The sequence below is a fragment of the Lepidochelys olivacea genome, assembly GCF_965140295.1.
Source record: "Lepidochelys olivacea isolate rLepOli2 genome assembly, chromosome: 6".
Taxonomy (NCBI): Eukaryota; Metazoa; Chordata; order Testudines; family Cheloniidae; genus Lepidochelys; species Lepidochelys olivacea.
Window position 1 is genome coordinate 1,308,643 of NC_140416.1, and position 23,688 is coordinate 1,332,330.

The 23,688-nt window shown below is 62.7% G+C and overlaps 2 protein-coding genes across 2 annotated transcripts; one reads left to right on the forward strand and one right to left on the reverse strand.

Annotated features, from left to right (window-relative positions):
• On the forward strand, positions 1-4,989 carry LOC311523015 (NAD(P)(+)--arginine ADP-ribosyltransferase 2-like). The gene is made up of 4 exons (XM_084632669.1): positions 1-114; positions 1,662-2,382; positions 2,571-2,606; positions 3,090-4,989. Exons 1-4 carry the CDS (start codon positions 46-48, stop codon positions 3,101-3,103), a joined length of 840 nt encoding a protein of 279 aa, XP_084488795.1. The 5' UTR covers positions 1-45; the 3' UTR covers positions 3,104-4,989.
• Positions 4,990-14,821: 9,832 nt separating this feature from the next.
• LOC311521501 (zinc-binding protein A33-like) lies at positions 14,822-20,923 on the reverse strand. Its single transcript, XM_084629825.1, has 6 exons — positions 20,301-20,923; positions 18,834-18,929; positions 17,798-18,031; positions 16,777-16,799; positions 16,497-16,618; positions 14,822-15,417 (listed from the first exon to the last, which is right to left on the reverse strand). Exons 1-6 carry the CDS (start codon positions 20,694-20,696, stop codon positions 14,873-14,875), a joined length of 1,416 nt encoding a protein of 471 aa, XP_084485951.1. The 5' UTR covers positions 20,697-20,923; the 3' UTR covers positions 14,822-14,872.
• Positions 20,924-23,688: the final 2,765 nt, after the last annotated feature.

Genomic DNA, 23,688 nt, shown 5'->3' on the forward strand with positions numbered 1-23,688 from the left:
TCAGGGGAAGCCCCTCAGTGAATTATTCGGGGATCGGATACCAGGATGTCCCCTGAGAAAGTCACCCTCCTGCTTTTCACGGCCGCTTGGGTGCTCCCTGCTGGAACCTCAGAGGTAAGTGGCTTCAATACAATATCCCTGCCCCGCCCCAGAGGTGGCTGCATCTCTGTGCCGAGCGAGCCGTCCCTGTGCAGTGTCGCTTTGCAGCTGTTCTCCAGTTGCCCTGCCCCAGAGGTGGCTGCATCTCACACATCCCACACCGACGTCCTGAAGAACCGCGGATGCTTGGGAAAGTTGCAGGGAAAATCTCAGGCTATGGCTTCTAGTGGTTTGTGGGGCGGGAATCTGGGAGCCAGGACTCCTGGGTTCTCTCCCTAGCCCTGGGAGGGAAGTGGGCTTGAGTGGTTAGATCTGGGGGGGTCTGGGAGCCAGGTCTCTTGGGTTCTCTCCCCAGCTCTGGGAGGGAAGTGGGCTTGAGTGGTTAGAGCGGGGAGGGGGCTGGGAGCCAGGACTCCTGGGTTCTATTCCAGTGACACCCCCCATTTTCCAGCAATCTATAAAACGTAGGTAACCACTAGAGGATCCCTCCCCTTAGCTGAGATCAGTGTGTTGTCCTGCTATTCAAGTGCGGGACAGGGGGCCTGGCTGGAGCCAGGGCAGAGCAGGGGAGGGGGAGCGTGGGGTCTGGCTGGGAGGACTAAACTCAAGGGGGTGAGAGGGCTGGCTGAAGGGGGCTGGCTGGAGAGGGGGGCGAGGGACCAGCCTAGGGAGGGGAGCCAGGTGGAGTGAGGCATGTGCCAGGCACTGCAGAGACACATGCCAGATCTACACTTAAAATTTAGATCCCCCTTGTGCTGTCACTCAGGGGTGGAGGGGTGAAAAATTCACACCCCTCAGCCCTGTCCTTAAGCCAACCCACCCGCCCGTGTAGACGTGGCTAAGAACTCTTCCCCGGCCCTTGTTCCTGCTTCTGGGAGAGGGGGAGTCAGACGCGTCTTCACTACGATGCTGCGGCGGTATTCCCTGCAGCGCCCGGAGCGTAGCCACAGCCCCCGTGAGAGACGGGCCTGGGTCCAGATTCACCCCATTGATTACGCTCGTGCCCAAGGACCAGCCAGGTGCTGAGGTCCCTCGAACTGGTAGACCCCACTCCCCTCCTAGAGCTGGGGAAAGAACCCAGTAGTCCTGGCTCCCAGCCCCACCTCCCCTAACCCATCAGACCCCCCTCCCCTCCCAGAGATGGGGATAGAACCCAGGAGTCCTGGCTCCCAGCCCCCCCTGCTCTAACCCATCAGACCTCACTCCCCCCACAGAGCTGGGGACAGAACCCAGGAGTCCTAGCTCCCAGCCCCTCCTTCTCTAACCCACTAGACCCTCACTCCCCTCCCAGAGCCGGGGAGACAACCCAGGAGTCCTGGCTCCTCCAATACCCTCCCTGCTCTAACCACTAGACCCCACTCCCCTCCCAGAGCTGGGGACAGAACCCAGGAGTCCTGGCTCCTCCAATACCCTCCCTGCTCCGACCACTAGACTTGGCCATTCCCGTCGCCATCAGCCCCCCTTCTCCCCAGCTTGAGCGAGCGGAATGAATTCGTTCTGCCGTAAATGACGTCACCCTGCGCCTCGTGTCACGTCTCACCATGAGCCGAACCCTCTCCTAGGCCAGCCCCCCCGGGACCTGCATGGGAGCAGGAAACCCCCCACTGGATTTGGTCTCCTCCTCGGTGGACGACCTGTACCGGGGCTGCGAGTACCCCATGTGGCAGCATCTCCCGTCCCTGATGAAAAAGGAGCTGACCGAGAACAAGAACTTTGACCTGGCTTGGAACACGGCCAAGAAGGAGTGGCTGAGGAAGACGAATACGTTCATCTTCCCCAACACAATGAAAGCTTTCTGCAGCGTCGCTGTGGTTGCCTACACCTTAAACAACCCGCCTCTGTACAAGGACTTCAACACGGCCACCAGGACGGGCTGGGCGGGATCCCCTGCCTACGCCAGCTACCCCTTCAAGGCCTTGCATTTCCTGCTGACCCAGGCGTCCAAAGAGATATGGGGGATAAAGCCCAGTTGTGAAACCGTCTACAGAGGAGCCAACGTAAAATTCTCCATCAGCCGCTTGTTCCGCTTCGGCCAGTTCACCTCCACCTCAAAGAGCGCGAGGGTGGCGGCCGGATTCAGCCAAAAGACCTTCTTCGTGCTGGTTTCCTGCACGGGGTACGCGCTTCGGGACCTGTCCCACTACCTTAAAGAACAAGAGGTCCTGGTGCTGCCCTCCGAGATGTTCCAGGTCACCAAGGTCCAGCTGAACGAGCAGGGGCAGACCGTCCACGCCAAGTCGGTGGGGGTGTGCAGCAACCACAACTGCGCCTACGTGGGGAGAGGTGAGGAGGGGGAGGCAGGAGGGACGTGAGCTATGGAGATCCACCAGGGTCTTAAAACCAAGCTGCAGCTCAGTGGGACAAGGGGCCTTTCCCCGCGAGGGGGCGCCGGCTCCAGTCCAGCCGCAGGGCCGGGGACAGGGTGTCTTGGGGTGACAAGGAAAATTAAAAGCTTCTTTTCTATTTTCCAGGAGACCCCAATGTGAAGAGATGCCCTCCTCACCAAGGTACGAGGGGCTCACCCCTTGGCTGGGCAGGCTGTGTGTGGGAGGCTAGAGACAGTAGATACAGGACTCCTGGGTTCTGTCCCCAGCTCGGGGAGGGGAGTAGGGGCTAGTGGGTTAGAGCAATGGGGGCTGGGAGCCAGGACTCCTGGGTTCTATCCCTTGACTCGGGGAGGGGAGTGGGGTCTAGTGGTTAGAGCAATGGGGGCTGGGAGCCAGGACTCCTGGGTCCTATCCCCAACTTGGGGAGGGGAGTGGAGGCTGGTGAGTTAGAGCAGTGGGGGCTGGGAGCCAGGACTCCTGGGTTTATTCCCAGCTCAGCCACTGACTCCCTGGTTGAGTTTAGGCACATCCGTGTGCCCCAGTTACCCCCCACCCCATGCCGGGGGAAGAATAGAACTGCCCCAGCTGTGCTAAGTGGGGTCTCGGCTGTGGCTGGGGGGTGTCCTGATGGCTAACGTGGGGCATGTCTGCGTCTCCCCACAGTGCTGCATTTGTGAGGCGCCGGAGCAAGGAGGGGCAGCAGTGACCCCAGGGATGCCCTTAGCCAGGAGCTCCATGGATCATCGTGTGCATGGCCTCGTCTACCTAGGCGGGCAAAACTTCCCCATCTGCTTTCCCACTGTAACCAACGGGGAATCACTCTAGCCAAACACACCTCTGCTGGCTCCCCGTTAAGCTTCTTCCCTCGCGGGTCTGCGCTTTCCCCGACAGCTGTGCCCCATCCGGAGCCGGTCTCCCCCGGTGCTCGGCCCTGTACCCGGCCAGGATTTTTCCCAGGGTGCATTGCGGGAGGACAGGAAAGTAGAGCGAGACCGAAGGGGCTCAATCTGCAGCCAGGGAGATGGAGGTTAGATCCCGGGAAAAAACTTTCCAATGCGCAGGGTAACTCAGCTCTTAGCGTCCCAGGGCGGGGGTGGGCTCCCCGTCACTGGAGGTTTATAAAACAGGCTGGACAAACCCCCTGTCAGGGCTGGGCTCGGGTTCCTTGGTTTGGTCTCTGCGCAGGGGGCCGGGGGGACCTCTTGGGGTCCCTTCCAGCCCGACATTTCCATAATTCTCAACCCACTGGACCCGAGGCAGATTAAGATTTATTGGGGTCCTGGGCACAAAGAACATTGCCCCCCCACAATGCCCTAAGAGCCACCTGTGGCCACTGTGAGGAGCCCCGGACCCTCCACCTGCCCTGGGCAACACGCCCCGGGGGGCCGGGGACATGGGGCAGGGGCTGCTGTCAGGCACCACAGCCCTCCTCCCAGGGCAGGCGGAGAGTCCAGGGCGCCCTGAGCAGGTCTTACCATGGCCCGGCTCTGGCTTCTGTCCTGGCCAGGGGGCGGGACCTCAGGGGAAAGAGGGGGAGCAGGGGGCGGGGCCAACGTTTTCAGTGCCAGTGGGCCCCCCCACACACACACACTTCTACACAGGTCCCAGGGCCCCCAAATTGGCCAGGACCCCTGCACTGGACTTCTGGGAATTGGGATCAAACTAAGCCAGGCTTCCTCTACGGGCATCCTGTAATTTACCTGCTCCCCTCCCACCACCGTCAGGAACCTCTTCCCCCTCCGATTGCTACTGGCCAACAGCCAGCCAGCTGGGCGTCGGTAGATCCACCATCGGGGTACGCCTACGGAGAGCCTTGGAAAGTTGGGCGGTGCATAGTGTTGCCAAACCTCCAGGATTGTCCGGGAGACTCCGGGGAATTAAAGGTTCCTCTTGATTTCATGATTATCTCGTGTGATGAAACCTCCAGGAGTACGTCCAAACCAAACTGGCAACCCTAGCTTGTTTCCCATAATGCTTGTCGGTTTGACCCATTGAGGTTCTCCAGTTGTATGAGGCCCATTGACGGGACCCGAACCCTAACCCTAACCCTAAGATCATCAACAGAAAGGCCTTAGCCCTGCAAGCTCTGGGTTCGTAGGTTCCCAGATTTCCAGGCCAGCAGGAACCGTTGTGGTCATCTGGTCTGACGCCAGCCAGAGAACTTCCCCCAAGCAAGTCCTAGGGCAGATCTTTTAGAAAACCATCCAATCTGGGTTAAAATGGTCAGCCATGGAGGCTCCACCACGACCCTTGGTTAATGGCTCCGATGGTCCATTCCCCTCATGGTCAAAAATGTACACGGTCTTTCCAGTGTGAATTTGTCCAGCTTCAATTTCCAGCTATTGGCTCGCATTAGACCTTTCTCGGCTAGATTGGAGATCAAACATTTGCTCCCCACATAGGTCCTTATAGACTGGGATCAAGTCCCCCCCCCGGAGCCGCTCTTTGCTAAGCTAAATAGATTGAGCTCCTTGAGGCAAGTTGTCTAAGCCATCACTCGCACTCCTGGCTCTTCTCTGGCCCCTCTTCAACCGATCCAGTTGATGCTCATTCTCTTTCCGTATCTGCCCCTACAATAAACACACCCTCATTGCAATGTGTTTGGCTTTCTTTAGCCCCTGCCGCGCTGCCAACCCGCGCCGGGGGGAGGAGAATTGGAGGTCACCACGTTTGATCCTTCATGGACACGAGCCCGTTAGAGGTTCGCGGCCGTGGCGCGGAGGCCGTCGAGCGTACCAGCTGGGGTAGGGGGGCGAGGAAAGCCGCGCTGGACAGGGAGGTGCCGGGTGTATGACTGGGCCTAATGGCAAAGGGTGGATACACTGCAGCCCCTAGCAGTGGACTCTGGTCCCTTTATCCAGCACGGCTGTTTTCACTCCAGAAGCTCTGGGCTTGGTCTGCTGCTACCCTCTTAGCCCAGGCCCTGAGGGGCTTCAGGAGTATAAGGGCATGAAGAAGGAAAAGGAAGAGGGTGACAGGCCGGCTGGCTCGGGGGCTGGGGAATAGGACATGGGGTTTTGCTTTTCTAGGGGGCATTGGCTTCAATCCAGCCTCCAAATATGGGTGGGGACCAGCCACCGGGACCCATATCACCTGGTGCCCATGGAAGACAGGCGGCTCCGAGATGGCATGGTCCTGACGGTACTGGGATCAAAGATAGCTCAGTGGTTTGAGCATTGGCCTGCTAAACCCAGGGTTGTGAGTTCAATCCTTGAGGGGGCCATTTAGGGATCTGGGGCAAAAACTGGGAATTGGACTAGATGACCTCCTGAGGTCCCTTCCAACCCTGATAGTCTATGAAAGTTGTTTAAATCTAGAGCTATGAAACAAACAGCCCCGAGACTCAGAGAAGAGAAGGAGCAAAGGAATTTGCTACACACGATCTCCATCTAGTGGCGAATGATGCAAGGAGCAGAGCCACCTAAGAGCCAGGGGATGGGTAGAAAAAAAGGGGTGACCCTCTCCAATGACCGCTGAAACCGGTGTGCCGGCAGCTCCAAAGCCCGGGTTCAATAGCTGGGGGTGCCTCTTAAGCGTACAGAAGAAAAACCCTGGGAAAGCTGGCACAACTAAACACCGGCCCTGGTATTTGGGGCTGCTGCCCTTTGCCTCAGTTTCCCACCTTGCAGGGACCCTTCCGCTGCACCCCACTTGCCGTTTGTTGGCCAGAGTCCCAGCATCCAGGGGTGCATCCGGGCAGGTTGCAGGGGGATAGAAGAACATAAGAACGGCCAGACTGGGTCAGACCAAGGGTCCACCTAGCCCAGTGTCCCGTCTGCCGACAGTGGCCAGGGCCAGGTGCCCCAGGGGGAATGAACAGAACAGGGAATCATCCAGTGATCCATCCCCTGTCACCCATTCCCAGCTCCTGGCAAACAGAGACTAGGGACACCCTCCCTGCCCATCCCGGCTAATAGCCGTTGATGGACCGATCCTCCATGAATCTACCTCGTTCTTTTTTGATCTTTTTCTTCATGATCGCTCTCTCTAAACACATCAGAGGGATAGACACCAGGGACGGGGAGGAGTTATTTCAGTGAAGCGCCAACGTTGACCCAAGAACAAACGGCTCTAACCTGGCCGTCAACGAGTTTCAGCTGAAATTAGACGAAGGTTTCCGACCATCAGAGGCGTGAAGTTCTGGAGCAGCCCACCAAGGGGAGCAGAAGGGGGCAAAAACCCTACCCGGCTTCAAGACGGAGCTTGATCAGTTTAGAGAGGGGATGGTCTGAGGGGACACGTAGCCGATCTGTGACTGCCCGCTGCAGATCTTCTTAATTTGTTTGGTTTCCTTCAATTCGCCCCCCTCCAAAACAAAGAAGTCGGTGAAATTGGCAGGATGTTTCGCACTCACCGAATCTCCATTTTTTCCCCCAGAAAGAAAAGTTTGGTGTGAAAACTTCCGCTCGGCTCCAGATGCAAACGTTGCTCTGGGCCCCCTCGGGGGGCTGGCATGCTGGGCAGAGAGAGAGGCCGAGCCCCGCGCCAGCCGCTGGGCATTGGGCGCACCTCTCCCTGGCCCGCGTGTCCAAAGAGCGGCCACGCGGGAGGTGAGTAGATCTCAGGGGTTCATTTCCCCCTAACAATTGAATCCTGCCGCTGGCGACGGAATCGACGGTGCTTCTGCTGCCCCCTCGTCCCCCACACCCCATGCCCCGCTGGAGCCCTGGCGGTTAAAAACCACCCAACACATTGCAATGGGGGCGTTTATTGCAGTCGCCGGTAGCGGGCTGGGGCATATGAGGGTGGAAAGGTCACAGCCACCCAGCCTCGTACACAAACACCCACACACACAGGCGGCCCTGATTCCCTCCAGCAGGGAGCAGCGCTGTTCACACCCACCCACCCACGATGCTCCACAGAGCTGCTGGCTAGAAGCATCCCGGGGGCTGCTGCTTCCTCTCCTTGCTGCGGCCCGGCAGGCACCGCACAAATACAGCACTGCGGGGAGACACAAGCGCACGCCACATTAGCCATCCGCACACGCGCCAGCCACAGACCTGCCCCACACACACACACACGGCACTTTGCCCAGCTGGATCGGTGCCAGTGCCCTCCGGCAAAGCGGGGGAAACTGAGGCACAGAGGGGGCAGAGATGCCCCCAGACTCACCCAGGGAGTCAGTTGCAGAACAGGGGAAAGAACCCAGGTGTCCTGATTCTTAGCCTCCCCACCACAACCTCCTAGACCCCACTCCCCTCCCAGAGCTGGGGATAGAACCCAGGAGTCCTGGCTCCCACCCCCCCTACTCTGACCCACTAGACCCCACTTCCCTCCCAGCACTGGGCAGAGAACCCAGGAGTCCTGGCTCCCAGGCTCTGCTCTAACCACTAGACCCCACTCCCCTCCCAGAGTCAGGGAGATGACCCAGGAGTTCTGGCTCCCAGCCCCCCTGCTCTAACTACGAGTCCCCACTTCCCACCCAGAGCCAGGGAGAGAACCCAGGAGTCCTGCAAGTAATTGTCTCAAGCCCCATGCACCCCCCCTGTCCAGCCAAGGGATGAGCCCCCACCCCTACCCCCGTACCTGGGTGATCAGGGCAGCTCATTGTACTGTTCCCTTCTGGGAAACAGAAAATAGACCATTAATTTTCCCTGCCCCTCGAGCCAGCTAGTCCCCTGGCCTGGAGTGGGATAGTGGCCAGCGCCCCCTAGAGGGGAAAGGCCCTGTGTCCTATTCCTCACCCCACCCCACCCCAGGGCCAGACCTGAGCTGTCACCCCCTAGGGGCTAGTTTTTTATCTCCCTGGTGGCCTTCCATAACTCACGTCCCTCCTCGCGTCCTCCCCCTCACCTTTCCCGCAGTTATGGTTGCTGCAGACACCCACCGACTTGGCATGCACCGTCTTCTCCCTTGGCGTCTCCTTAACCCCGGTGACCTGGAACATCTCGTAGGGCAGCACCACCGTCCCCTCTTCCCATGGGAAGCGGGACAGATTCCCCACCGGGAACCCCTGGCACGAGACCGGCACGAAGAAGGTCATGTGTCCAAATTCCTCTGCCGCCTGCCTCTTCTCCGAGGTGGAAGTCAACTGACCAAAGCGGAACAAACCCTGGATGGAGAACTTCACCTTGGTTCCTCTCTAGACTTTGGCACAACTGGCCTCCTTGGTTCCTAGCCTCTTGGCCGCCTGGGTCAGAAGGAAATGCAAGGACTTGAAGGGAAAGCCAGCATCTGCCTGGGGGCTCTTCCATGCCATTCTGGCCGCCAGGTTGAACGACTGGTAGAGGGGTGGATCTTCCAAAGTGTAGGCCAAGACAGTGACACTGTAGAGGGCCCTCAACATCTAGGGGAAGATTGCTTGGTTCTCCATCTGCAGCCACATCTCCTTGGCTTGGTCCCACGCCTCACGGAAGAGCTGGTTCTCCTCCAGCTCCTCTTCCAGCAGGGATGGGAGGCGCCGTTTCATGGCCTTCACGCAACCGTGGTAGACGTTGTCCAGGGAGTTAGGGGCCAAGTTCAGGATGGGGTTCCCCTCCGCCGTGCGGACCTCATCGGGGCTGGGCTGGAACAACCGGCAGCTCAAGGTCAGGCATGACCCTTAATGCATAATGCTTCAGAAATGACCCATGCAGGGAAGAACAGGGACTGCACACAGGGCATTGCTGCTGAGGGGAATTTCCAGCAGTGGGGCCTCGTGGTTAGAGCTAGAGAGGGGACTGGTTTCAATTCCCAGATCTAGGAGGGGAGGGGACTCTAGGGAGCTAGATTGGGGTGGGGGGCTGGGAGCCAGGACTCCTGGGTTCTCTCCCAGCTCTGGGAGGGGAGTGAGGTCTAGTGGTTAGAACAGGCAGGGCTGGGAGCCAGGACTCCTGGGTTCTATCCCTGCTTCTGCCATCACTGGGTGACTGTGGGCAAATCTCCCCATGTTTCTGTGCTGTTGTTTCCCTTCCCACCCTTCATCTATTCAGACTGGCAGCTCTTCGGGGCAGGGCCTGTGTTCGTGTTGTGCCCGGCACACCGGGGGCCTCGATAGCTCCCCTGGGGTCTGGGCGGCACCCAGTGCAATGGGGCTCCTCCTGGTGGATGGGGCTTTCTGGTGCTTCTCCAACACAAATAATATCAGCAAGTGGCCAAAATCTGCCTTTTACAGATTGCTGGAAATTCAAGCACAGAATGTTTCAGCCGCCTCTGGGGTGGGACAGCTGGGGAACAGCCACACACAACGTCGCACAGGGATGACTCACCCAGCGCTGAGATGCAGCCACCTCTGGGGTGGGGCACCTAGGAAACAGCCGCACATAACGTCACACAAGGATGACTCATCCAGTACTAAGATGCAGCCACCTCTGAATCATAGAATCACAGAATCATAGAGTATCAGGGCTGGAAGGGACCTCAGGAGGTCATCTAGTCCAACCCCCATCTAGTCCACCCCTCTGGAGTGGGGCACCTGGGGAACAGCCGCACATAACATCACACAGGGATGACTCACCCAGCACTGAGATGCAGCCACCTCTGAGGTGGGGCACCTGGGAAACAGCCGCACATAACGTCACACAAGGATGACTCATCCAGTACTAAGATGCAGCCACCTCTGAATCATAGAATCATGGAATATCAGGGTTGGAAGGGACCTCAGGAGGTCATCTAGTCCAACCCCCATCTAGTCCACCCCTCTGGGGGGGGCACCTGGGGAACAGCCGCACACAATGTCGCACAGGGATGACTCATCCAGCACTAAGATGCAGCCACCTCTGGGGTGGGGCAGGGATATTGTATTGAAGCCACTTACCTCTGAGGTTCCAGCAGGCAGCACCCAAGCGGCCGTGAAAAGCAGGAGGGCGACTTTCTCGGGGGACATCCTGGTATCCGCTCCCCGAATAATTCACTGAGGGGCTTCCCTTGAAAACCCCCAAAATGACCAGCTCAGACTAGCCAGCCACGTAGGAACGTTTCCCTCTCAGGTGCGCCAGGTCCCATCCCCCCCCGGGCAGGAGACTGGCTGGCTCCGGGGCAAGAAATGAGGCAAGGGGCCTTTCCCCTCTAGGGGGCGCCAGCTCCCATGAGGCCCCAGCCCGGGGCACTGGCTGGCTCGGGGGGGGGGGACTCGGGGCCATGCGGGCAGGTTAGCTCTTACCTCCCGCTCTCTGTCTGATTGCTCCCAATCACGTCGGCCTGGGCGGTTTTACAAAGCCGGAGGCAGGGCCTGGGGGGGGGAGGAATCTGTTTCCAAAAATCTTCCCTATCGGCCCCAAAGCGCGGCCGTTACTGATGTGACCAGCCCACGGGTCCCTCTATCCGAGTCTCTCTGTTCATGCCTTTGCCCACCTCGGCCCTTTTGTTAAGTTGATTCCCCAATCAGCAGACATAGGGGTGGGAAATAGGGGTGCTATAGAACCCCCCGGTTTAATGCGGGGCCGCTGGCCCCCGCAGCCAGGGCTCCGCTCCTCGGCTCGGGTCCCTGGGGACCGGCCACCGGCCACGCTCCCTGGCCACTGGCCCCGTGCCACGCACTCCGCTCCCCAACCCCGCACCTGGGACTCGGGGCCCAGCTGCCGGCCCCACTCCCCGGACGCTGGCCTGGAGCACGGGGCCCGCGCCCAGGGCCCCACTCCCGGCCCCGGGCCTGGGGTTCTGCTTCTGGGGCCCTGGCTGCCCGGCCGCCGGCCCTGTGCCCAGCCCTCCCCTGCTCCCAGGGCCCCACCCCCGGGGCCCCCCGCTCCCAGGGCCCCATACCCGGCCCCACGGCCGGGGCTCTGCTCCTGGCCCCGCACATGGGGTCCCGGCTGCCGGCTCCTGGCCCCGTGCCCATCCCCCAGCCCGTGACCACAGCCTCAGCCCCGTTACCAGTGTCCGGGTCCCTCCCTCCCAGAGACACAGCCCTGCTCCCCGGCTCAGCTCGGGAGGGGTGGGGGGGCGCAGACAGGGGCAAGGGGGCTGGCTTCCAGCACCCCCGCTACTAAAAATATTCCAGCTCCATTGTCAACAGATTTTTAGAGCTTGAAGCCACGTAGGGTTGAAATAAGTCCCCCCCACAAAGAACCCAAGAGTCCTGCCTGCCCCGGCAGAGGCCGTAACTGCACCCCCATCTCTGCCCCTTGATAAGGGGTCCTGTGGCAGGTTTGCCCCTTAAAGTCCGGCTCCTGCTAGGAACAAGTGAGGTCCTGCAGCATTGTTGGGGCAGACGAGGCACGGCCTGGCACCGTGGGCTCCTGATCTCTAGCTGGCGTCCCAGACGCCACCACCCCTCCGACAAGTAATAACGTGCAGCACCGAGCGCAAGGCCAGGCCGTATCCTGCCGGGCAGGGGCTCGGAAAAGGCTCTCGGGGTCCTCGAGGACAAGCCACCCAGCGTGGGCTCCCAGCGCGAAGAGCTGGGGTGATCCTGGGATGAACCAACAGGGGACTGGCGAGGAGGAGCCGAGAGGTTTATTTGGCCTTGGGGCGACTGCGGCTGGGGTCCTGTGTGTCCAGTTCTGGTGCCCACAGTTCGAGAAGGACGTGGATCGACTGGCGAGGGGTCAGAGAAGAACCAGGAGAACGATTATAGGACTGGACACCCTGCCCTCGAGTGAGGGACTCCCGGAGCTCAAGCTGTTTAGAGGAACAAAGAGAAGGCCACGGGGTGACTAGACCATGGCCTACAAGTACCTCCGTGGGGAACAGATGAGACCGTGGGCTCTTCAGTCCAGCAGAGAAAAGTCTAACACGAGCCAAGGGCTGGAGGCTGAAGCTAGCCCCATTCAGACGGGCAATAAGGGGTAAATTCTTTACGGTGAGCGTAACGAACCAGAGGAACACCGTAGGCGCCAACCAGCTTCTCAAGAGCTTGCGTCCAACCTAAGTTAGACCAACATCCCTTACCGCTTCCTGCCATGCACCGGTCACCTCTCAAGCTATCTGTCTTACGGGGCATGGGATCAAAGCAAGGCCCGGAGGGGAAAAGATAAATCGGGCATGCCACAAAGGGGCGCTTATCACCAGGGCCACTTCAGCAGCTGGCCCAATGAGATAAATGTTTGTTTCCAACCCACAATGCGCACTCAGAAAGATGTCCACCTCTCACCCCGGCCATGCAGGCAGCTCAAATCACTCTGCTGACATAAGGGACTTTATCCTCTCAGAATGGGATGTGGGGGTTAGTATCCCTGCATCACAGGTGGGTAAACTGAGGCACCAAGGACACAATTTCCTCGGAACGTCCTTCGGGGGTTTTTTTTTCCTGTCTATTCAGTTTGGTTGTTTGAAGTCTCAATCATGGTTTTAATTATTTTCTCTTGAAGGAGAAGTTATTTTCAGCCTTAAAGTTTTTTGCCTTCAAATTTCCTTAGATTTCTTTTTTCTTGGCCGATTTAATTTGTTTTGGTTGGTTGCGTCTGTGCATGTTTGTTTGTGATCTCAATCGTTCTTTGATATTATTTTCTCTTTAATTAACAGGATAGATATTTTCATCCTTAACTATGGGAGGGGCGGGTTGCCTTGAAATTTCCTCATTTATTTCAAGAAATTGTTTGCCAAAAGGATCTTTCTTTTAACAGCAAAACCTCTTACGGCCCTCTGATCTCTGCTATTTTTTTAAACTTAGGGACATACATTTACACCCTTCACTTCCCCTTAACACAGTTGTTTGTCTTGGAATTTCTAAATATTTGCAGAAATGCAGATTCTTCTAAAAATCGCCCTTCCAAAATATAAAGAGCGGCTGTATTCATCGGCCCAGATACAAATGAACTGAAATAGAATCAGGCCGCAAAGTACCTAAAGTCAAGCTGTTAACGACAGCTTGAGTTTCTTCATCACCACCAAGTTTTTAGCGACGAATTCCCTTCTTCCTTTTAAAGTGAAGGATCGGCAAAAAGCATTTGCGTCCGGCAACCAAGATGGATTTTATTCTCCCGTGCAAATAAAATGAAGAGAAATAAAGTCAGGCAGCCAAATATCGCAAGTCGTTTGTTAAAAAATTCGTTAGCATCACGAAGGGTTGTGGACTGGGGATTCCCACAGTGTGAGGTTTATTTTAGAGGGTTTGCAGAAAGGAAATTCTTCCTCTGGCGAGGAGTAAAGAGGGATTTTGATTCTGTCGGGCAAATAAAGTCGAGGCAAAAAGAGAGGCAGGCCCCAAGTGAGATGTGTAAAGTTTATTGAAAGTTTTTTCCCGTGTAATAAAGGGCTTGATATTTTTCTCGTGGACGTGGGTCGTTGATGTGCCGGACGATTGGGATGGGTGGCCGGGGAACGCGCCGGCCCGGACCGAAGCGGGGTTGTGGATGGGCAGTAACGGGGGAGGGTGATACCGGACACACCAGCTCTTTATTAATCGAAAATCAATCAATACAGGTCCTGAATAGCACCTTACCATGCAAAGTCATCGAAGCGAGAAAGGTTACAGAGCCCCCCACCGAGCCCTCGCCCCGCTCCCCGCAGCACAGAGCCCGCCACCGAGCCCTCGCCCCGCTGCCCGCAGCATGGCGCCCCCCACCGAACCCCGAGCCCCACTCCCCGCAGCACGGCGCCCCCCACCGAACCCCGAGCCCCACTCCCCGCAGCACAGAGCCCCCCAACGAGCCCTCGCCCCACTCCCCGCAGCACGGCGCCCCCCACCGAACCCCGAGCCCCACTCCCCGCAGCACGGCGCCCCCCACCGAGCCCTCACCCCGCTCCCCACAGCACAGAGCCCCCCACCGAGCCCCTCACCCACTCCCCGCAGCACGGCGCCCCCCACCGAGCCCTCGCCCCGCTCCCCGCAGCACGGCACCCCCCACCGAGCCCGAGCCCCGCTCCCCGCAGCACAGAGCCCCCCACTGAGCCCCTCGCCCCGCTCCCCGCAGCACGGTGCCCCCCACCGAGCCCTCGCCTCGCTCCCCGGTGCCCCCCACCGAGCCCTCGCCCCGCTCCCCGCAGCACAGAGCCCCCCACCGAGCCCCGAGCCCCGCTCCCCGCAGCACGGTGCCCCCCACCGAGCCCTCGCCTTGCTCCCCGGTGCCCCCCACCGAGCCCTCGCCCCGCTCCCCGCAGCACAGAGCCCCCCACCGAGCCCCGAGCCCCGCTCCCCGCAGCACGGTGCCCCCCACCGAGCCCTCGCCTCGCTCCCCGGTGCCCCCCACCGAGCCCTCGCCCCGCTCCCCGCAGCACAGAGCCCCCCACCGAGCCCCGAGCCCCGCTCCCCGCAGCACAGAGCCCCCCACCGAGCCCCTCGCCCCGCTCCCCGCAGCACAGAGCCCCCCACCGAGCCCCTCGCCCCGCTCCCCGCAGCACAGAGCCCCCCACCGAGCCCCTCGCCCCGCTCCCCGCAGCACAGAGCCCCCCACCGAGCCCCTCGCCCCGCTCCCCGCAGCACAGAGCCCCCCACCGACCCCCTCGCCCCGCTCCCCGCAGCACAGAGCCCCCCACCGAGCCCCTCGCCCCGCTCCCCGCAGCACGGCGCCCCCCACCGACCCCTCGCCTCGCTCCCCGGTGCCCCCCCCAGCGCCCCACTGGTGCCCAGGGCCAGGTCTCGGCCCCGGCTATAGGTCCACCAGCCTGAGGGGCTCTGCATTGAGCCCGTCTTTGTTGACCCCGGGGCCCACCATGGGGTAGAGGGGCTCGGCAAAGGCGTCGGAGAAGGTGTAGAGGTGGGTCATGGCGGCCGCATCGTAGAACGACACCTGGCCCCCCTCGTAGTCCAGATACACCCCCACCCGCCGGGGCTTGGCCGTGAGCGCCAGGTGCCGGGAGGGGGAGTCCAGGGCCTTGTAGTCGGCCCCGTTGCGGAGCCAGACGGCCCAGTAGCCGTTGGCCGGCTTGAGCATCACCTTGGCCTCCTGCCGGTTGACCGAGGCCCGAGCCAGGCCGATTTCCCAGCTGGTTTTGTCCCCCACCTCCACCTCCCAGTAGTGGCGGCCCGAGGTGAAGCTGGCCGAGCCCAGCACGCACACGCTCTTGCTGAAGCGCTCGGGCCCCTCGAGCGCCTCGTCCTGGGGCTCGTCCACCAGCCGGACGGCCAGCAGGTCGGGCGACAGCAGCAGGTTGGGGTGGTTGGTGGCCGGGTCCAGGGTGATGGAGGGCAGAGCTGTTGGGGGGGGAGAAAGGGGTGAGCTCTCGGTACCGGGGAAGGGCCCCCCTGCCCTGGAGACAGCCCCTCTAAACCGGAGCAGGGGGAGTGAACAAGCCACAGGTGCGCCCCTCCCCCCCCATCCCAGAGACACGCCCCTCTGCCCAGACCCCGCCCACAGCCCCGCCCTGATCCCAGAGACACGCCCCTCTGTCCAGACCCCGCCCACAGCCCCGCCCCAATCCCAGAGACACGCCCCTCTGCCCAGACCCCGCCCACAGCCCCGCCCCGATCCCAGAGACACGCCCCTCTGTCCAGACCCCGCCCACAGCCCCGCCCCGATCCCAGAGACACGCCCCTCTGCCCAGACCCCGCCCACAGCCCCGCCCCGATCCCAGAGACACGCCCCTCTGCCCAGACCCCACCCACAGCCCCGCCCTGATCCCAGAGACACGCCCCTCTGCCCAGACCCCACCCACAGCCCCGCCCCGATCCCAGAGACACGCCCCTCTGCCCAGACCCCGCCCACAGCCCCGCCCCGATCCCAGAGACACGCCCCTCTGCCCAGACCCCGCCCACAGCCCCGCCCTGATCCCAGAGACACGCCCCTCTGCCCAGACCCCACCCACAGCCCCGCCCCGATCCCAGAGACACGCCCCTCTGCCCAGACCCCGCCCACAGCCCCGCCCCGATCCCAGAGACACGCCCCTCTGCCCAGACCCCGCCCACAGCCCCGCCCCGATCCCAGAGACACGCCCCTCTGCCCAGACCCCGCCCACAGCCCCGCCCTGATCCCAGAGACACGCCCCTCTGCCCAGACCCCGCCCACAGCCCCGCCCCGATCCCAGAGACACGCCCCTCTGCCCAGACCCCGCCCACAGCCCCGCCCCGATCCCAGAGACACGCCCCTCTGCCCAGACCCCACCCACAGCCCTGCCCTGATCCCAGAGACACGCCCCTCTGTCCAGACCCCGCCCACGGCCCCGCCCCGATCCCAGAGACACGCCCCTCTGTCCAGACCCCTCTCCCTCCAGCGCCAAGCACCCCCACTCCCGATGCAGCCAGCGAGGAGGGGACTGGGGTGGGGAGTCACTTACAGAGGCTCAGGGCGGATTTCATTTCCCTCCACACCATGTACTGGATGGGCCCCTTGAACTGGCCCAGGCTGAAATCTCGGGGTGCAGGCAGCTGAACCCCTTTTTCCTCCCCGGGGCAATACCTGGGGTGGAGAGGCAGGAAGCAAAGGGGTGATGAGGACAGAGAAGGGCTGAGCCCTAGTGGAGAGGCCTGGCACAGACCCCTCTTCCCCAGCAGGGCAGTTATCCCAGGATACTGGGGGGGGGGGAGGCGGGGGCGGGGGGCGTCTGGGACACTCACTTTTCCAGGAAGCTTTTGATGTCCTGTGAAAAGAGAAAGTAGACGTGAGAGATGCAGACACGGAGTGGACAGGGGGCTGCGGGTCGGGAGTGAGGGGCCCCGGCAGAGCGGGGGGACAGGGGGCTGCGGGTCGGGAGTGAGGGGCCCCGGCAGAGCGGGGGGACTGGGGCTGCGGGTCGGGAGTGAGGGGCCCCGGCAGAGCGGGGGGACAGGGGGCTGCGGGTCGGGAGTGAGGGGCCCCGGCAGAGCGGGGGGACAGGGGGCTGCGGGTCGGGAGTGAGGGGCCCCGGCAGAGCGGGGGGACAGGGGGCTGCGGGTCGGGAGTGAGGGGCCCCGGCAGAGCGGGGGGACAGGGGGCTGCGGGTCGGGAGTGAGGGGCCCCGGCAGAGCGGGGGGACAGGGGCCTGCGGGTCGGGAGTGAGGGGCCCCGGCAGAGCGGGGGGACAGGGGGCTGCGGGTCGGGAGTGAGGGGCCCCGGCAGAGCGGGGGGACTGGGGCTGCGGGTCGGGAGTGAGGGGCCCCGGCAGAGCGGGGGGACAGGGGGCTGCGGGTCGGGAGTGAGGGGCCCCGGCAGAGCGGGGGGACAGGGGGCTGCGGGTCGGGAGTGAGGGGCCCCGGCAGAGCGGGGGGACAGGGGCCTGCGGGTCGGGAGTGAGGGGCCCCGGCAGAGCGGGGGGACAGGGGGCTGCGGGTCGGGAGTGAGGGGCCCCGGCAGAGCGGGGGGACTGGGGCTGCGGGTCGGGAGTGAGGGGCCCCGGCAGAGCGGGGGGACAGGGGGCTGCGGGTCGGGAGTGAGGGGCCCCGGCAGAGCGGGGGGACAGGGGGCTGTGGGTCGGGAGTGAGGGGCCCCGGCAGAGCGGGGGGACTGGGGCTGCGGGTCGGGAGTGAGGGGCCCCGGCAGAGCGGGGGGACAGGGGGCTGTGGGTCGGGAGTGAGGGGCCCCGGCAGAGCGGGGGGACAGGGGGCTGCGGGTCGGGAGTGAGGGGCCCCGGCAGAGCCGGGGGGCTGCGGGTGCATTTACCTTCAGGAAGGTGCCCGCGTCCTCTTCCGCCAGCCGGGCCTGGATGGCAGCGATCTGCCCCCCCGAGCTGCGGACGAGCTCCTGGGCATTTCGCTGGCTGGTCTCCAGCTCGCTCAGCAAAAGCTCCTCTTCCCGCCTCAGCTCCCGCCTCAGGGCCGCCTCCTTCTGCTGCAGCCACTGGTGCAACTCGATGAACTGGGAGGACAGGTGCTGCTCCAGGCGGAGACGCTGGGCCTGGGGAGAGAGGGCTGGGCTGGCAGGGGGCTGCGGGTCGGGAGTGAGGGGCACCGGGAGGACTGGGGGGGCAGGGCTGGGCTGGCAGGGGGCTGCGGGTCGGGAGTGAGGGGCACCGGGAGGACTGGGGGGGGCAGGGCTGGGCTGGCAGGGGGCTGTGGGTCGGGAGTGAGGGGCACCAGGAGGACTGGGGGGGGCAGAGCTGGGCTGGCAGGGGGCTGCGGGTCGGGAGTGAGGGGCACCGGCAGAGCTGGGGGGGCAGGACTGGGCTGGCAGGGGGCTGCGGGTCGGGAGTGAGGGGCACCGGCAGAGCTGGGGGGGGCAGGGCTGGGCTGGCAGGGGGCTGCGGGTCGGGAGTGAGGGGCACTGGGAGGGCTGGGGGGGCAGGGCTGGGCTGGCAGGGGGCTGCGGGTCAGGAGTGAGGGGCACCGGCAGAGCTGCGGGGGGCAGGGCTGGGCTGGCAGGGGGCTGCGGGTCGGGAGTGAGGGGTCCGGCAGGGTTGGGGGGCAGGGCTGGGCTGGCAGGGGGCTGCAGGTCGGGAGTGAGGGGCACCGGCAGAGCTGGGGGGGGCAAGGCTGGGCTGGCAGGGGGCTGCGGGTCAGGAGTGAGGGGCACTGGGAGGGCTGGGGGGGCAGGGCTGGGCTGGCAGGGGGCTGCAGGTCAGCAGTGAGGGGCACTGGGAGGGCTGGGGGGGGCAGGGCTGGGCTAGCGAGAGGCTGCGGGTCAGGAGTGAGGGGCACCAGCCGGGCTGGGGGTGGCCTGGCAGTCAGCACCCAGGGGCGGGTCGTGGGTTTGAACTTACTGCAATTTCAGGAGCTTTCTGAGCTCTCTGCTCCTGCAGAGACTTGGCCGCTTGGATCCTGGCCTCCAGCGAGGTCTGTGACACGGTTAAAATCTCCTGGATGGACAGAAACCCGGGGATGAGTCCAAAAAAACGAGCTTGCCTGGCGCGGAGATGCAGCCAGCTCTGGGGCGGGAGGTTCTGGATAGTCTGGGGTGTCAGGGTTGGAAGGGACCTCAGGAGGTCATCTAGTCCCACCCCCTGCTCAAAGCAGGACCCATCCCCAATTAAATCATCCCAGCCAGGGCTTTGTCAAGCCTGACCTTAAAAATCTCTAAGGAAGGAGATTCCACCACATCCCGAGGTAACGCATTCCAGGGCTTCCCCACCCTCCTAGTGAAATAGTTTTTCCTAATATCCAACCTAGACCTCCCCCACTGCAACTTGAGACCATTGCTCCTCGTCCTGTCCTCTTCTACCACTGAGAACAGTCTAGAGCCATCCTCTTGGGAACCCCCTTTCAGGTAGTTGAAAGCAGCTATCAAATCCCCCCTCATTCTTCTCTTCTGCAGACTAAACAATCCCAGTTCCCTCAGCCTCTCCTCATAAGTCATGTGTTCCAGTCCCCTAATCATTTTTGTTGCCCTTCGCTGGACTCTCTCCAATTTATCCACATCCTTCTTGTAGTGTGGGGCCCAAAACTGGACACAGTACTCCAGATGAGGCCTCACCAGTGTCGAATAGAGGGGAACGATCACGTCCCTCGATCTGTTGGCAATGCCCCTACTTATACATCCCAAAATGCCATTGGCCTTCCTAGCAACAAGGGCACACTGCTGACTCATATCCAGCTTCTCGTCCACTGTCACCCCTAGGTCCTTTTCCGCAGAACTGCTGCCTAGCCATTCGGTCCCTAGTCTGTAGCTGTGCATTGGGTTCTTCCGTCCTAAGTGCAGGACCCTGCACTTATCCTTATTGAACCTCATCAGATTTCTTTTGGCCCAATCCTCTCATTTGTCTAGGGCCCTCCGTATCCTATCCCTGCCCTCCAGCGTATCTACCTCTCCTCCCAGTTTAGTGTCATCTGCAAACTTGCTGAGGATGCAATCCACACCATCCTCCAGATCACTGCCCACTCTGCATTAAAACACCGGAGCCACAGGAAGGCCAATAGGCCCCGTCAAGCTTCGGTCCTGGGTAATATCCCACCGGGATTGACTGGGAACGTAGCATCCACCTCCAGGTCTACGTAAGGCTCCGTGGCTTAGTTAGGGGCAGAGACGGCTGGTCCATGCTCATGCTTCAGGGCAGCAGGTGAGATGCCTCGTAGGGGTCAGGAAGGAAACCAACACCACCGGATAATGCAGCACAGCGCCCCCTAGTGCCACATTGACTGCCAGGGGAGAGTGCCCCCTACTGAGCCCTGCAGAGCAGCGCCCCTTTACCCAGCCCGCCCTCCCACCCCGCAACCCGGCGCCCCCGACTGACCTTATAATGCCGCATGGTTTCGTCCAGCGGGAGACAACGGTGCCCCCAGTGCTCGGTGTCCAGCGCCCTCGTGAGGCTGCCGTGGTCCATGCAGAACAGCGGCTCCCCCCGCAGCTCCTCGCCGGCCGCCGGCCCCTCCTGGGCAGGGGCGCTCTCCCGGGCCCTGTCTGCCAGCTGGCCCAGGGCGCGGTTGGGCACGTACTTGCCCCCGGGCGCGGGGCGCCGGCACTCCGGGCAGCGGCAGGGGGCGGTCTCCCCTGGCTGGGCCGGGGGCTCCCCCCAGTAGTGGGTGAGGCAGCCCTGGCAGTAGTTGTGCCCGCACTCCAGCATGACAGGCCCCACGAAGAGCTCGAGGCAGATGGGGCAGTGAAGCTCGGCCGGGGGGTCGCTGGCCATGGGGCTGGGGCGATCCCTGTACTCCTCCGTCGGGGGCTCTGCCTCGCTCTCCCCGGCGCTCTCTGCGGGCGTCTGTGCCCCTCTCCGGCTGCCCGAGCCCTGCCCAGACCCGTACTTGCCCCCCGGCACCTGGCATTCCACAGCAGACGGGGTGTGGACAGCACCGGCCAAACCGGTTCCTCGAGTGGGGGGCTGGGAGCCCGGACTCCTGGGTTCTCTCCCCGGCTCTGGGAGGGGGAGTGGGGTCTAGTGGGTTACAGCACAAGGGGCTGGGGGCCAGGACTCCTGGGTTCTCTCCCCAGCGCTGGGGGGGTGGGGAGTGGGGTCTAGTGGATTAGAACGGGGGGGGGCTGGGGGCTAGGACTCCTGGGTTCTCTCCCCGGCTCTGGGAGGGGCGGGATCTAGTGGTTTTCGCACAGTTACTGATGGCTCATGCCCGGGGAAGCCTCCCGCATGAGCTCATCTCCCCTGGGCCTGACTCCTCTGGGAGCAGCCCAATTATCCCGCTGACGGGCCTCTGACTTGACTCACGGCGCAACGCCGGGGACTCAGGCGCTAAGGTGTATATAGGGCAGGGGATCAGCAGGGGGCGCTCTCCCCGGGCAGTCAGGGCCGGCCCCACGCCCCAGTGCGGCGCTAGGGGGCGCTGTGCTGCAGGGAGCGGGGGCTCAGCAGGGGGCGCTCTCCCCGGGCAGCCAGGGCCGGCCCCGACGCCCCAGTGCGGCGCTAGGGGGCGCTGTGCTGCAGGGAGCGGGGGCTCAGCAGGGGGCGCTCTCCCCAGGCAGCCAGGGCCGGCCCCGACGCCCCAGTGCGGCGCTAGGGGGCGCTGTGCTGCTGGGAGCGGGGGATCAGCAGGGGGCGCTCTCCCCGGGCAGCCAGGGCCGGCCCCACGCCCCAGTGCGGCGCTAGGGGGCGCTGTGCTGCAGGGGGCGGGGGCTCAGCAGGGGGCGCTCTCCCCGGGCAGCCAGGGCCGGCCCCACGCCCCAGTGCGGCGCTAGGGGGCGCTCTCCCCACGGTAGCTCCGTCCTTGGGGAACAAAGGTTGTCCCTCATCGTGCGTTTGCGCAGCTCCGGGCACAGTCTCACGCCGGGGCTTTCGGGCGCGGTTCTATTCGGGCTGCCGCGCTTCCCAAAGAGGCTGAAATGCAGCCAGCTCTGGGGTTGGGGCCGCTTGGTACCAGCTGCATGGAACGCAGCCCGGGACCAGCTGGCCCGGCACTGAGATGCAGCCACTGCTGGGGCAGGGCAGCTGGGGGCCAGCCACAGGGCAACGCCCCATGGGACCAGCTCGACGGGCACGGAGATGGAGCCACCCCTGGGGTGGAGCCCGTTGCGGCGAACAGCCGGCAGCTGGGTAAGGGGCAGGCTGAACCCGGCGCCTTTCAACCTCTTTGGCTAGTTTCCCTGGCCCCCTTTGTCGCTAGGATCCGCCTGGGGAACGGCTCACGCCATCAGCGCTGGGAATCCTGCCCTCCATGTCCCTTCCAGCGACCCACACGCACACTGCTCCTGCCCCGCACAAATCCTGCCTCCTTGCCCCAGGGCTAGTGCTGGCCACCCTGCGGAGACCATGGAGCACCTGGGATCTCCTGCCTCCCTGTAACCCATGCACTTAAGGAAGCACGTATCAGTGGGGGTTAGACCCTGGGGGCCAGGACTCCTGGGTTCTCTCCCCAGCTCTGGGAGGGGAGTGGGGTCCAGTGGGTTAGAGCTGGGAGCCAGGACTCCTGGGTTCTCTCCCTGGCTCAGAGAAGGGTTGAGTGGTTAGAGTGGGGGGCTGGGAGCCAGGACTCCTGGGTTCTCTCCCTGGCTCAGAGAGGGGAGTGGGGTCTACTGGGTTAGAGCTGGGAGCCAGGACTCCTGGTTCTCTCCCCAGCTCGGGGAAGGGAATGGAGTCTAGTGGGTTACAGAAGGGGGTGCTGGGAGCCAGGACTCCTGGGTTCTCTCCCCAACTCTGGGAGGGGAGTGGGGTCTACTGGGTTAGAGCTGGGAGCCAGGACTCCTGGGTTCTCTCCCTGGCTCAGAGAGGGGTCTAGTGGTTGGGGGGCTGAGGGGGGCAGCTGGGAGCCAGGATTCCTGGGTTCCATTCCCAGTTCTGCCACAAACAGCCTTACTGGGCCACTTCATTTCTCTGATCTTGTTTCCCCAGCTGTAAAGCAGAACAATCCTGCTTTCAGACTACGAGCTCTTCGGGGGCAGGGACTGCCTCTGATTGGGTCCATGCAGCACCCAGCCCAACGTGGCCCCCCCGATCTCAGCCAGGGGGGTTGGGCAGCCCCCCAGCCCGGCAGGGCACAGCGCCCGGCGCTCCGGGGCCCCAGTCTCAGGGGTGGCCTCAAGCAATCCTTCAGACACCGCGCTTCGGGATTTTTTAAAATCATTTATCGAAAGTTTAAATGCCGAAAGTGTTACAATAAAAAACACAACCGCTTGGAGAGAAACACCCACACACACACGCAACTGGCTCCAGTGAACTGGGACCCAGGCTAGGGACCAACTCCTGGGCTAAAACACTTCTGAGGCGCACTTGCAAAACCCCTGCAGAAATAGCCAGCCTAGAGCGGCCGATGGGGCTGCAAGAAGCCTGTTCGGGGGCTTAGTTCCCCAGCCCTCTAGCCATGGTATTTTGGCTGTAAACAGCCTTGCAGGACCCCAATTTACACCCCCCGCCCCATCCCCCTAACCACAGAGTCCCAGCTGTCCGGGGCCTCGTAGGATCTCAACTCCCATTCTTCCGCTCCCGGCATTTCGGCGGCGAAAAGCCCACGTTCCCCTCCCTCAAACCCCGGTGTCTGGGCTGCAAAGGCTGGGGCAGAACGCGAAAGCCCCCAACTGAGCCTGCCAGGGTCCTGGCCGGCTCGTTTTCGAGGTAGGCGCGCCGTGATGCCCGATCTCCCAGGAGAGGACTGGGGACGCTGCTGGGGAGAGTCGACCCCATGGCCCTGCCCCTCCCCAGCACAACAAAACTGCCTCCATCCTACAGCCCCGGCCCG

Bases quoted from the DNA above. Each gene is read 5' to 3' on its own strand.
- LOC311523015 (XM_084632669.1), top strand. From the start codon at position 46: ATGTCCCCTGAGAAAGTCACCCTCCTGCTTTTCACGGCCGCTTGGGTG. The intron at 115-1,661 runs GTAAGTGGCTTC...ACCCTCTCCTAG, and splicing joins TCCCTGCTGGAACCTCAGAG to GCCAGCCCCCCCGGGACCTG. The intron at 2,383-2,570 runs GTGAGGAGGGGG...TCTATTTTCCAG, and splicing joins CTGCGCCTACGTGGGGAGAG to GAGACCCCAATGTGAAGAGA.
- LOC311521501 (XM_084629825.1), bottom strand. From the start codon at position 20,696: ATGGCCAGCGACCCCCCGGCCGAGCTTCACTGCCCCATCTGCCTCGAG. The intron at 16,800-17,797 runs GTAAATGCACCC...CTCTTTTCACAG, and splicing joins ACGCGGGCACCTTCCTGAAG to GACATCAAAAGCTTCCTGGA. The intron at 16,619-16,776 runs GTGAGTGTCCCA...TCTCCACCCCAG, and splicing joins ATCAAAAGCTTCCTGGAAAA to GTATTGCCCCGGGGAGGAAA.